The sequence below is a fragment of the Aedes albopictus genome, chromosome 3 (assembly GCF_035046485.1).
Source record: "Aedes albopictus strain Foshan chromosome 3, AalbF5, whole genome shotgun sequence".
Classification (NCBI taxonomy): domain Eukaryota; kingdom Metazoa; phylum Arthropoda; class Insecta; order Diptera; family Culicidae; genus Aedes; species Aedes albopictus.
The window spans coordinates 253,276,310-253,291,270 of NC_085138.1; the positions used below are offsets into that span (position 1 = coordinate 253,276,310).

General features: G+C 48.0%; 1 protein-coding gene across 1 annotated transcript; it reads left to right on the top strand.

Annotated features, from left to right (window-relative positions):
• The first annotated feature begins 7,237 nt into the window (after positions 1–7,237).
• LOC134290705 (uncharacterized) lies at positions 7,238–13,579 on the top strand. The gene has a single exon (XM_062857882.1). It carries the CDS (start codon positions 7,238–7,240, stop codon positions 13,577–13,579), a length of 6,342 nt encoding a protein of 2,113 aa, XP_062713866.1.
• Positions 13,580–14,961: the final 1,382 nt, after the last annotated feature.

Genomic DNA, 14,961 nt, shown 5'->3' on the forward strand with positions numbered 1-14,961 from the left:
TCACCCTGCAGGCTAGCCGGGAAATGAATTGGAGCTCGCGCGGTGCAGATGTGTGCGCAGCTTCCCGCTCCTGACTCCTCACTTCTCCTTAACCCAGATCTAGCCAACCCAGTGTGATGGCGAAGAATAAACCACTAGCTCGCTAGGCGAACCTAGCGTCCTATTGGTCCTAGGTGGCAAAATCAGGAAGGATACGTTTGGCGGGACAGACAACCCTGCAAAGCTGGTGTTCGTAAGAGTTCCAGATGGTACAAGAAAACATGAAAAAATAAGTGATTTCACCTTATATCATGATAACTAATATTCAATTTGTTGCACCACTTTGCTAAATGAAAGCAAAAACGTTTTGAAATTTTAATCGCAATTTGCTCAGTTGTGAGTTTTTTTTTAACAAATGGGACAATAGCTGGGAAATAGCGTTCAGAGCAGCAGACTGCTCCTGGGATGTTTTTTAATTCAAATTTGGTTCGGGAAGCTTTACTTGTTGCCTATGATAAATAATAGGAACAAACACACAAATAAGGTTCACCTGATGCAACATTGTAGAACCACGTTATTCAATGTAGCATATCTTTCACGGTCTAATGCTGGTGCCCACTTGACAAAGCACCGACATGAAAGTGCACTTTGTTTGCTATCACCCATCCAGTAAGCTGCACGGCAAGAAGCTGAGCTGAGCTCGTCATCGTATGTAGATTTGTTATCTGACTTCTGGCTTCTCGGAGCAAGTGCAAGATTTCCCCCTTTCGACTCACTCACCAGTCGGTTCTTGGTTTGACCGGTGAATCAGTTCCATTATTGTGAAGGCAGTGAACTCCCCTCTGCTGACGAACGATATTACATGGGAAGAATATTCATATCATCCGGCGATTCCCCAACTCGTCACGCCAGGTCAAGTTGCCCATTAATGCACCCCTCGCTCTTTCTCTCGAACGAACGAACGTACAGATGTGCATAATGCATTTATTTGCATTGTAGAATACCTATCTACAGTGAGTGCCGCCACCGGCGCCGCTGTCCATCCCCATCGTCAAGTTCAAAGAGATTCGAGTTGTTTTGCAATTCGCACAAAATTACTGTACGCTGCTGCCTGCACACTACACGACGGCCAACGAAACGGGTAAAGCTATCCCCCCCTCAATGCCATTAACAGTTCCAGTTTGTGGAACCGCATCGGTTGTTTGCACACCTGCTTCGACGGGACTACCTCAACTAGTTTCGGTGTGACTCGTTTTTATATTTTATTGTTTTGCTGGGATCAGCAATACCTATATGGGAGGTTTGAGGCGCTTCCGATTACAATTATTCAAAATAAGCCCATTATTAACCGTCATAAACAATTAGGATTGCGGAACGAGTTTTGAGCGTTAACAACAACGTTGGCGTGTTAGGAAAATTAAATAATTTTATGCTTTACAGGAGCTTAAGCTTGATTGACCACTCGTCGTTGCTACTTCGGTATTGGGTACCAGCTCAGCTATGCTCATACAAGGAACAAATGAGAAAACAGCTTGGCACTAAGAGGCATCTCCAATGTGAATTGGTGTCTCCTATTTTTAAGCGAGAATGGCGTCTGCTACGTCAGATTGGACCTGAGTCAGGCGGAATGTTACTTTCCCATGGCGCCCAACTCTTTGGAATCATCCTCCATGTCCTCCTCGACAAGGATACCGGGCCACCATAGCTTAGTATGACGAGGCGATACTAGTCAGAAGTTTACGCTTGCCGGCATACACCACAGAGCTATTGGACATCATCCGGGACAGGTCACTATAGCTGTAAAGGTTCTTTTACAGGCGTAATCAACAGTGCTACCAAAGCTTATCCACTCCTCGACAACTGTGATCGTGTGGCAGCCGTCAACTCCACTTCATTGATCGAATCTCCGAAGACCAGCGTAATGCCATCAGGGAAGCCGATGATCGTCATCCCCACCAGGAACTCTAGTCTCAACACCTCGTCGTACATGACATTTCATGACACCGGACCCAGAATGGAACCTTGCGGTACTCCTGAGGTTATGTGAAAGCACTTCTGACTCGCCTCTTTGTCGTAAACTAGTACTCGATTCTAGAAGTAACTTCCAAGGATCTTGTACAGGTACCTGAGTATCCCCAGACGCAGGAGCGCATCGGCAATAGCCGACCAACTGGCGCTATCGAACGCGTTCCGTAGGACCAGAGTCACTACTGCATAGCAGCGAAACCTCCTCCTCTTACGCTGGAGTGCTATCTCGGCGGTCTTTGTAACCGTCAAGATAGCGTCTACGGTAGACCTCCCCTACCAGAAGCCGAACCGGATGCTCGAGAGACCATTTACACCCTTGGGGTACCTCACCAGTCTGTTGAGTATAATTTTCTCGAGCATCTACCCCGACGTGTCGATCAAGCATATTGGTCTATATGCTGATTGAGTACCGCGTGGTTTCTCCGCCTTTGGCAATAAAACCAGGATCTGCTTCTTCCAAACCTCTGGGAAAACTTCCTCGTCCAAGCATTTCTGCATAGCAGACCTGAACATCTCGGGAGCCTCTGCAATAGCTACTTTTAAAGCCAGGTTCGAAACTCCGTCAGGACCTGGGGTCTTACCTTCGCTAAGGGACTTTGCTATTCCCGCAAGTTCCACATCGGTGACCCTCTCCTCATTGCCAGTCCCAGTCCCTGGTTGTCCTACGAAGGGAGGTCAAGGACATGGCCAGTCTTCCCAAACGAACACCAAACTCGCTAAGTACTGCTGTATTTATACTTCGCCTGTACTCTGACTGTGCGTGTTCGTACCGCAACACACAAATCTGTACCCAAACGTGTACTTATGTTCAAAGTTAGTTTCAAACACAAGTTCGAACATATGTACAGTACATGTGTACCGTGCGAAACGAAGTGGGAAGCAATCGTGCAAAAAAGAACTTTCTCGAACGACGATTGACAGTTCGGCACCAATCGTTTGCCAATCCGAACGCCGCTTCGGGTTTCATTCTAGGTTTGTGCTCGGATCGATTTTCGTTTTGTACTTCTGTACGTACACAAGTTTTGTACTTGAGTACTCTTCGGTACGGAGTACGGTAGCAAACACGGGTACTCCGATGTTTGGCGTTTGATGTTCAACACAAGTGCGAGAAAACGTACAGAAGTTGAACATGTGTCAAGTTTGTGGGAAGACTGGTCATGGCGCGGAAAAAGCCCCTCGTTGAGCTCCTCCAACATCTCTGGAAATTGCTCTGTAGAAGCCACTACACCTCTCGTCTTGGCCATCACGATACGCATTGGCACTTTGACAGAGATCCTTAAAGCAGGCCTTTTTGCTTTCCCTTATCTCGGTCTGGTAGTTTTCGCTCACGGCGGAGCACCTCCCAAAATACCTCGTCTTTGAAGTATGATGTCTTCCACCTAAGATTGTTTGGCCTTGGCCTAGCCACATTTTCCTCCACCCGCTGCATGCTGTTGCTATAGTCGATACCAGGTGATCGCTATTAGTGTAGGCATCGTCTATTCTCCAGATCAAACTACTTGTTAGGCCAGGACTACAAAAAGCAACGTCGATGATCGACTCCGCTTCGTTTCGGCTAAAGGTACTTGTGCTACCGACATTAGCCAAATCGACATCGAGCAGGACCTGACGCCGCTGGTTCGTGAAACAGCTTCCCCATTCTACGGTCTAAGCCTCGGAATTGAAGTCACCTGCTATTACCACTAGCCTTCGCCCTGTTAGCACGGTCGTCATACAGTCCAGCATCTACGTAAACGGCCCGATCGACTACCGTGTAGGTGTATAACAGCTACAGAAGAAGACCCCGTTTACTTTGGCGACCACGAAGCCCTCGTAGCTGGCAGACACCAACTCCTGGATGGGATATTTGCCCGTCGTCCATATCGCTGTCATTTTTCCAGTCCCATCGCAACCCAATTGCCACTGCCGACGAGTACTTGGTATGGATCCGCTATCTGTCCTCCACCCAGAAACTGCCTGACACCCCCACCCAGAAACTGCCTGACATAGCAGTTGTAAAGCTGCATCTCAGAGGTTCAGGTTGAGCTGCATTTCCTGCACTGCGATTTGTTCATTGCAGCTTTCTCGAAGGCCGGGAACCTTAGACCACACGTTGGATGCCTGTTGTTCACGGATTTCCCGGTACAAATCAGACAAATGGGTGGACTCGTGCAGTCTTGTACCTTATGGCCTTCGGCACCGCATCTCCTACACAGTTTGCTCCTGTCTGGGCCTTTGCAGTCCCATGACATGTGTCCTGGTTCCAGACACCTGAAACAAACCTCCGGTGGCTAGTGGAACGTCAGGTGGCATACGTAGCCTACCTACTTTAACGAACTTTTCGACGTCCGCCACAGGTAGCTGTACCGAAGCTATCTCTGTCCCTGCCGTCTCCTTCCGTAGCGTAACGGCTGCGGCGGCCACCTGCACCTCGCACTGTTGCCGCAGTGCCGTGACCAGCTCTTCTACTTCGGTGACCTCGTCTAGGTTTTTCACCTTCAGAGTCGCCTCTTGTGTGAGAGCCCTCACCTCTACCCCTTTGCTAAGGATTTCTTCCGCCAAACTTTTGTAGGCGGCGTCCTTGCGTTCCTTATCGCGCTTCAGCTCCAGGATCATCTCGCCTGTACGAGTACGTCTGATATTGCGCACGACGGCTCACAGATCCACAAGCTTCACGTCGCTTCGCGTTGGTGGGGAGTCCCTCACTTGGTTCGCCCTACTCTGTGGTTCCTGAGGGCCTAACTACGGTCGCAACTCCTTGTTCCCATCCTTCCGGGACGAGCCAACCTTTTCAGACCCACCCTTCCCAGCTTTCCGGGACAGCTGGCTGGGGTCCGACTAGCCGGCATTACTGACCTTCGGGGTTAGTATCCTTTTGGCCTTGCGGGTACCGCGGTTGTGAGTTCTGTGCTGTTCATCAGGCCCCTGGACTACTGTCCCTGCTGCCCCTATTGTGAACGCCGTCTGAAAGCTCCTCACCTGACGGCTAAGGACTAGACATCGGTACCTTCAGCATCACTGGCTCTGCTGTTGTCACAGTTGCCGTGAGTTAACCATGATTCTGCTGGCTTTACGCCTGTGCCATGCCTTGGCGAGTCACAAAGTCCCTAGCTGCAAGATTAGATTAGCCTCGACTTCTGAATATTCCATGTTTCAAAGACGTTACATGAGGTCTAAGGGGATTTCAGTGTGTTCTCGTATTTCAGGGAGTCCTGGGGATTTTCAGAGGTACTATCAGAGAGTTTTAGGAGCGTTTAGGGGAGTTTCAGAAATTTTTTTGAAATGCCTCCCAGGGAATTTCGGAGAATTTCCAGAAGGCTTATGCATCTTCAAGGGCTTCGAAAGGCAACATGTTCTTTATAGGTGGTCCGATTTGGTTTAAGGGGGTTACCTGTGAAATTACATAGAATTTCAGACGATTTTCACCGGGTCTAAGAGCTGTTGCAAGTAGTATCGCGGGCTATTTATGGGTTTCTAGGGCGCTACAGGGAGTTTTCAATGTCATTTAATTGAGTTTCAGCGTCAGGCTTGATAATCCTCCTCGAAATTAAAAGAGTTTTGCGACATGCTCTGGAGCGGTGTTTTGCTTCTGCCTCGTCGCGAGGGAGCGAACGAACCCCAAACATAGAGGCAATAAAAACTGAGCGAGGAAGAGGGGAACAAAAAAAAGAGCCGATGATTATTTCGGGATTTTGAGTGCGATTTTTGCCTCGAGAGTCTTTCTATGTATGGAAGTGGAACTCCCGAGTGCTCCCGAGGGATTCAGGAGCGTTACGTGTGCGCTGAGTGGGTTTCAGAGGGTTGTGGGGCGTTAAATGGGATGGCGTTTTCGTTTTTTTCGCGGTTTTAGTGTCGCTTCAGGGGGTTAAGGCGACTTCATGGACGCTCAGACTCCCTTTTCCCTGAAATCTAATTAGACTTCTTGTAACACATCTGAAACCCAATTGTCTAAGTAACACACATGTCACAGAAGTGGCACGGTGATGCAGGTTTTGGTTGCACAGAAGCCACACTCAGACTCACATCTGTCAGTACTTTCTTGCTAGAAACAAGATTTCATTTCATTTATTTAGTTAACATCAAATTCATGATAATACTGAATCAACAATTTGCCGCCATAATACTCGATTTGCAGCTGCAGCTCTCCAACGTCGGTCACGCCCAACACTCGCCAGATCACGCTCCACCTGGTCCGCCCATCGTGCTCTCTGCGCTCCACGCCTTCTTGTACCAACCGGATGGTTAGCAAACACCAACTTTGCAGGGTTGTTGTCCGGCATTCTTGCAACATGCCCTGCCCACCGTATCCTTCCGGCTTTGGCTACCTTCTGGATGCTGGGTTTGCCATAAAGTGCAGCGAGCTCGTGGTTCATCCTTCTCCGCCACACACCGTTCTCCTGCACGCCGCTGAAGATCGTCCTTAGCACCCGTCGCTCGAAAACTCCGAGTGCTTGCATGTCCTCCTCGAGCATCGTCCACGTCTCGTGCCCGTAGAGAACCACCGGTCTTATTAACGTCTTGTACATGGTACATTTGGTGCGGGGGTGAATCTTTTTTGACCGCAGTTTCTTCTGGAGCCCATAGGCCCGACTTTCACTGATGATGCGCCTTCGTATTTCACGGCTCACGTTATTGTCAGCCGTTAGCAAGGAACCGAGGTAGACGAATTCTTCTACCACCTCGAAAGTATCCCTGTTACTGACACCACTGGATCAGCATATAGCGAATGTGCGACCGGGCACTCCCTCGACGATATCACCGTCAAAACTTCAAATGCCAATGACTTGCAAAAAGAAACACAAAGTGAGCAGTAAAAATCTATTGCAAATGATTTCTATTACGAATTATTCTAAATTTACGAGAGTTTGCTACTTAAATTATCGGTTGGTTATTCACATAATGGTAAAAACTGAATTACTAAATTTGCCGTGATGTGGTAAGTCGCTTAGGTCTTGAACTCGATATTGTATTAAATACTAATGTATAACATCTCTAGGTAGACCGATTATTCGCAACCGTTAGATATATTATTAGTTATGCTATGTGCTATGAAATTCTACTAAAGCACTGAAATGTAAGTATTGAATCCTAAATTGATTGAACCTTTTTTTAACACGATAAATAAAATTGCAGTTTTGAAGCTGTCATCACAACTATCAAAATTCGGTGTTATTAATCTACATAGCCGTAACATTCTTCAAAAATTTCATCGATTCACACCGGAGTAGAAGAAGTATTTCATCCGGAGAACATGGATCAGTCTCAGCAACAACCGAATGAGACGTCGCGGCAGTGCAGCTTGTGCGATAGGCCGGATTCAGCGGACAATCTCGTCCAGTGCGATCGCTGCGATCAGTATGTTCACTATTCGTGTGCAGGGGTGAACGATTCCATATCTGATCCGGAACGTAGCTTTGTATGTCAGACCTGTACGGCGAATGATGATCTTACCTCCGTTCCTTCAAAGCGATCGAGTAGAAGTTCTCACAGCAGCCGTAGGTCAGCGCGTCTCGCTTTAAATTTGCAGCAGTTGGAAGAAGAAAACCGCATCCGTATGAAACAACTGGAAGAAGCGGAAAAGTTCCGACAGTTAAGGATCGAGGCAGAGCAAGAGATGCTTCGGAAGAAGTACGAGTTGTTGCACTTAGAGTTAGAGAGCGAAGACGATGACGGAGTAAGCAGGAAGAGCAGGGTTAGTTCCCGAGTAGCTCAGAAGAATACTGAGAAGTGGGTCCAGAAAGAAGGTCAGACCGATGGAGCAGACAAGGCTGCTACCACGTCGTCCAACAGTATCTCACAACAGCGGTCTACGAGCATCACCGAGACAGTTCAACAAGCCACGGTCGCTACATCGTTCGTGGGTGGCATCGTTGATGGTCAAACTCCACCCACAACTTCTGCGAGCAGCACTCCAAAAGGACCGATGACCGCACCAATAGTATCCGTCTGTCATTCCGGCATTACGGCCTGCTCAAGCTCGTCTGGTGCTGCCACGTTGTTAGCACCTGTTCCTGAAGTGGATATCGGTGGGCAACCCTCTGCAAGTGCATTAAGGACGAGCACGAAAGATCCCTTCGAAGAAGTATTCAGTAAGCTAAATCGAGCACCATCAGCGTTCCTTCCAAGCGGCACATCTACAAACGCTCTGTTGCGGCAATCCTCGTCGATAGCTCCGCCACCGGGTTTCAATCAAGTAATTAACCACGCGCCTCCACTGCCGGCAAATTTATTTCCACCACCAGGGCCCGATTTGTCCGTGCCACTGGGTTGCCCGGCAACCAACTTGTCGAATAGGATGATTCGGCCACATTATGAAGAACGGTCCTTTCTACCAGTCAACGCGAGTTCGCTGCCCGTGCCAGCCTCAAACGGATCAGGTCCGGCCTATTCAATTGCTCCGTCTGGAGTCAACGCGAATCAAATATCTCAACAGTCAGTTCCGTTGATGGGAGCTCAACCAGTAGCGAGTTTCAGCGTCCCACCCGTGGCCGCTTCCAGCGGGTTACCAGCAAACCGCGCAGCAACACCATATGGTCCAAATTCGGTTCAACTGGCAGCTCGCCAGGTGATTCCAAAGGAACTACCGATCTTCTCTGGCGATCCACAAGATTGGCCTCTATTCTTTAGCGCATTCCGAAATTCTACTGACGTATGCGGCTACAGCGATGCTGAAAACTTGGCTCGTCTTCAGCGGTGTCTACGAGGTCATGCCTTAGAATCTGTACGGAGTCGGCTTCTGATACCCGAGTCGGTTCCACACGTGATGGCCACATTACAACGACTTTATGGTAGACCCGAAGTTATCATCAACGCCTTATTGAAACAGTTGCGCAGTGTGCCTTCCCCTAAGGCAGATGATTTGAAAACGTTGATAAGATACGGAATGGCGGTACAAAACCTTATTGAGCACATGATTGTCGCCGGACAGCAACACCACCTCTCGAATCCTATGTTGCTTTTTGAGTTAGTGGAACGTCTACCGTCTAACTTCAAGTTAGAATGGGCCACCTACAAGTATGGGATGGTAGATGTGAACCTAGCATCGTTCAGTGATTTCATGGCTCGTCTAGTCACCATGGCGAGTGATGTTACACTGCATGTCGATCCAGGACAGGCTCCCAACCCAAGGCAGGAGAAGCATAAGCGAGAAAAGACCCCTTCGGAAAAACTATTTGTGCACCATGCGGCGGTAGACACAAAGCGGGATACGAAACCACAAGCGCAATCCTCAACCTCTACGAATCAGGAGAAGTCCTGTTCCTACTGCAATCAAACAGGTCATAGAATTGCGGATTGTGATACGTTCAAAGGCCTGGATTGCGATGGACGATGGAAGGCCGTACGTGAAAAAGGGTTGTGCCGTATGTGTCTCGTGCCACACAAATCCTGGCCATGTCGATCTAAACGGGAATGTGGGTTCGAAGACTGTCGTCTGCGGCATAACGTGCTGCTGCATTCTAAACCATCAGGCCGGAGTCAGGTTGGTGGTGTACAAGCCATCGCGAACAGCAACAATGTTGTTCATCAGAACCATCATTTTCTGAAGTCGAGTTCTCTTCTGCGTTACGTGCCGGTTACGCTTCATGGCAACGGAAGAACAATCAACGTGTTTGCCTTTCTTGACGACGGATCATCGTCAACAATGATGGATGTAGAGCTCGCCGAATACCTTGGAGTAGTGGGTGTAATAGAACCATTAACGCTCACCTGGACCAGTGACGTGTCAAGGGTTGAAGTAGAATCACAGCGAATGCAGTTAATGATCTCTGGAACCGACAAAGAGCAAAAACACTCGTTGGTGGTTCGGACTGTCAACCAGCTCAAGCTCCCGAGCCAAACAATGGACTACGAAGATGTTTGCCAAGTACATCCGTATCTCAAGGGTCTGCCGCTTAAGAGTTACTCCAACGCCAAACCACGGATCATTATAGGAGTGGACAACGTCAGGTTGATAAGTGTGCTGAAGGTGAGAGAAGGTGGCCAGGGGACTCTCGTTGCGGCAAAAACGAGACTGGGCTGGACCGTATACGGAAAGTATTCTGCTTCGGACACGGCGGAACGCATCAATTTTCACCAGCACAAAGTGCAAACAGCAATAGACAACGTTGTTCTCCATGATATGATGAAACATTTTTTCAAGATTGAAGAGTCCTGCATCACCGTCCAACCCATGTCCGCTGAAAATCAGAGGGCAGTCCAAATTCTTGAGGAGACCTCTGTCCGTGTAGCAACAGGTTTTCAAGTCGGACTTTTGTGGAAAACAGATGAGTTCAACCTTCCAGACTCCTATCCGCTGGCCCTCCGCCGGTTGAAATGCCTCGAACAGCGTCTACTACGGAAACCAGAGTTGTATGCCAAAGTCAAGGAAGTCGTACAGAGTTACATTGAGAATGGTTACGCCCACCTTGCATCGGATAGTGAACTGGAGTCATCTGAACCAGGACGAACCTGGTATTTGCCGCTCGGTGTGGTGCAGAACTCTAGGAAACCCAACAAAATCCGCTTAATCTGGGACGCAGCGGCAACCGTGAAAGGCCTTTGCTTCAATGACCTTGTAGTGAAAGGACCGGATCTTACAGCATCATTGGTCGCTGTACTGATTAGATTTCGTCAAAGAAACATTGCTATTGGAGGAGATCTGAGAGAGATGTTTCATCAGATAGCTATTCGACCAGAAGACAAACAGTTCCAGAGGTTCTTGTGGAGGAATCATCCAGACGAATCGCCGCAAGTTTTGGTTATGGACGTAGCCATCTTTGGTGCCTCTTGTTCCCCATGTATAGCACAATTCATAAAGAATAAGAACGCAACCGAGTTCATGGAAGAATTTCCAAGAGCATCGCAGGCGATCATCGACAACCATTATGTCGATGATTACCTCGACAGTGTGGATACCACAGAGGAGGCGATTGCACTAATGGAGCAGGTGAAGTACATTCACGCAAACGGGGGCTTCGAAATAAGGCAATTTGTATCTAATTCTGAGGAAGTTCTGCAAGAACTCGGAGTCAATCAAGGTATTTCTGATAAAAACTTGAATTTCGAATCAGATTCGTCGCGGGTGCTAGGAATGTTTTGGGCTCCTTCTCGTGACGTGTTCACGTTCTGCACACCATCCAACTCTCAACTACCTCTAATGGAACCCCAATCGTCAGCCCCGACGAAACGGCAAGTACTTTGCATCATTATGAGCGTTTTTGATCCGCTTGGGCTGATAGCTCATTTTATTATACACGGAAAAATTCTGATGCAACATATTTGGCGCACGGGAACAGATTGGGACGATGAAATACCGAAACATCTACAGCAAAGTTGGACAGCATGGCATAGTTACTTGCCCAAACTGAAGGATGTACAAGTTCCACGATGCCTTCTCGGGTTTCTGCGTTTCGACAAAGCAGTAACATCTGAACTGCACGCATTCGTGGATGCGAGTAGGGAAGCATATGCGTGCGCTATCTACTTGCGAACGGCCGGTATATCAGGAGTCGAATGTTCTCTCATCGTTGCTAAGAGCAAGGTAGCGCCTTTGAAACCGACTTCAATACCAAGGTTGGAGTTACAAGCAGCCTTAATAGGAGCCAGGTTGATGGAACACGTACAGCAGAGCCTCACTCTACCGGTATTCAGAAGGGTGTTCTGGTCCGACTCGTCAACAGTTTTATCCTGGCTACAAACTGATGGATTCCGATATCACCAATATGTAGCGCTGCGAGTAGGCGAAATCCTTTCTACGTCTAAGGCAAACGAGTGGAGATATGTTCCGACGGGCCAAAACGTGGCGGACGACGCCACGAAGTGGAAATCCGGACCGGATCTCAGTCCGACCAGCAGATGGTTCAACGGTCCCAAATTCCTTCGTCTTCCGGAGTCGTCGTGGCCGGCCCAAGCTCAAGCACAACAAACTACTGAAGAACAAGTTCATCAGTTTTTCCTGCATCGCGAAGAAATCAGTGAACCAACCCTGGACATCAGCCGATTCTCCAATTGGCATCGACTGCATCGAGCGGCGGCATACGTTTGTAGAGCGACAGATATTTTCAAAGGCAGGAACGTCGACGTTGGTGGGTGGCTGACTTCAAAAGAATTGGCTGCGGCAGAGAATCTGTTGTGGCGTCAAGTGCAGAAAGAAGTTTTTCCAAGCGAGTGGCAGGCGCTCCGAACTCGAAGGGACAATGGTGATGAACAAATGGTGGACAGGTGCAGCCCGCTGTACAAACTATCACCATTCATGGATAAGGAAGGAGTCATACGAATGGGCAGTCGAATTGGGGCTGCTCCGTTTGCTTCATACGAAACTAAGTACCCAGTAGTTCTACCAAAACAGCATCGCATATCGTTTCTTCTAACTGACAGTTATCACCGCCGCCTTCTACATGCGAACCACGAAACGGTTCTGAACGACATGAGACAGCGATTCTACGTTCCCGCGCTACGACGACTAGTTAGGAAAGTGGCAGCAGAATGTCAAAGGTGTAAGGTCAGCAAAGCAAACCCACAGGTACCTCGGATGGCTCCGCTACCAAAGGCAAGATTGACACCCTTCGTGAAGCCGTTTGCCTATGTTGGCGTTGATTATTTTGGACCAATGATGGTTAAAGTGGGACGAAATTCAGCTAAGCGATGGGTAGCCCTGTTTACCTGCTTGACGATCAGGGCAGTGCATATGGAGGTCGTACAAAGCCTGTCAACACATTCATGCGTAATGGCTTTCAGGAGGTTTATAGCGCGCCGCGGAGCACCTTTAGAGGTGTACAGCGATAATGGCACCTGTTTTGTAGGAGCTAGCCGACGCTTAAAGAAGGAGATTCGCGAGATAAATGAGAAATGCGCAGCTACATTCACCAACGCGCGAACAAGCTGGATATTTAACCCACCGGCCGCACCCCATATGGGCGGTTTGTGGGAGCGCATGGTGCGTTCCGTTAAAACGGCTATGCAAGCTCTTGGCGACGGACTACGACATCCAACCGAAGAAACGTTCGAGACCATCGTACTGGAGGCTGAGGCGATTGTCAATTCACGGCCGTTGACATATGTAGGCTTGGACTCAGGAGATCAAGAGGCCTTAACTCCCAGCCATTTCTTGATCTATGGCTCACAAGGAATCAATCAGCCCGCAGTTCAACCACTAGAGTATCGAAGTGCTTTGCGAGATAGTTGGAAGTTAGCGCAATGGATGATCGACGAATTTTGGCGACGATGGGTGCGAGAGTACCTACCGGTACTTACAAGGCGATCTAAATGGTTTGAACCAGTTAAACCAATACAGGTCGGAGATATAGTGGTGGTGATCGATGACTCCGTGAGGAACAACTGGACCAAGGGGCGAGTAGTTGAAGTTTATTCTGGGAAAGACGGACAAGTTCGACGGGCCAAAGTTGAAACGATGGCCGGCTCAGTTATTCGTCCTTCAGTCAAGCTGGCAGTCCTGGATGTATGTGGAAGTTCCAGGTCACACGGGTCGGGGAATGTTACTGACACCACTGGATCAGCATATAGCGAATGTGCGACCGGGCACTCCCTCGACGATATCACCGTCAAAACTTCAAATGCCAATGACTTGCAAAAAGAAACACAAAGTGAGCAGTAAAGATCTATTGCAAATGATTTCTATTACGAATTATTCTAAATTTACGAGAGTTTGCTACTTAAATTATCGGTTGGTTATTCACATAATGGTAAAAACTGAATTACTAAATTTGCCGTGATGTGGTAAGTCGCTTAGGTCTTGAACTCGATATTGTATTAAATACTAATGTATAACATCTCTAGGTAGACCGATTATTCGCAACCGTTAGATATATTATTAGTTATGCTATGTGCTATGAAATTCTACTAAAGCACTGAAATGTAAGTATTGAATCCTAAATTGATTGAACCTTTTTTTAACACGATAAATAAAATTGCAGTTTTGAAGCTGTCATCACAACTATCAAAATTCGGTGTTATTAATCTACATAGCCGTAACAATCCCCGTCTATCGTAACATTGCTGCCAAGGCTTGTCCTGTCTCGCTCAGTCCCACCTACCAGCATGTACTTTGTCTTAGCCGCATTCACCACCAGTCCGACCTTTGCTGCTTCACGTTTCAGGCGGGTGTACTGTTCTGCCACCGTTCCAAATGTCCTAGCCAGTGAATCAAAATTCAACCATCGCGCAACAATAACGACAATGTCGCAACCTGAATTTGTTGCGACATTCTACCCAATGCGACATAGGTTTGTCCCAACTTGAACAGAATAGGACAAAGATCGTGCACCAAGAGTTTAGAGATTTTCAAGGCTTGCATTGTGATTTTCGAGCGGCAACTTCGAGTCAGTAAACACTGCAACGCTGCTGAAGATGCATCATCAAAAAGATTCAATTTTGGGTTGGTAAATATTGATTATTCACGAGTTGAAAAGTACGCAACAAATTCAGCTTCCGTTTTGTCTGCAACAAAAATTTTCGAGATCATGTCATTATCTGTTAACAGTTGGGATAAAGATTAATCGCCGCGGCTTCTTTGTTGCTTGTTTTGTGCCTCTTTTGTCTGACAATTCTCTTCACTGGTCCTAGCAATAATATCCATGTCATCCGCAAAACATACAAATTGGCTGGATTTCGTGAAGATCGTACCCCGGCTGTTGAGCCCGGCTCGTCGCATAACACCTTCCAGGGCGATGTTGAATAGTAGGCAGGAAAGTCCATCACCTTGTCGTAGTCCCCGTCGAGATTCAAATGAACTGGATAGTTCACCCGAAATCCTTACGCTGTTCTGCATACCGTCCATCGTTGCTCTTATCAGTCTAGCCAGCTTCCCGGGAAAGCTGTTCTCGTCCATAATTTTCCATAGCTCTGTGCGGTCGATACTGTCGTATGCCGCTTTGAAGTCGATGAACAGGTGATGCGTTGGGACCTGGTATTCACGGCATTTCTGGAGGATTTGCCGTACGGTGAAGATCTGGTCCGTTGTCGACCGGCCGTCGATGA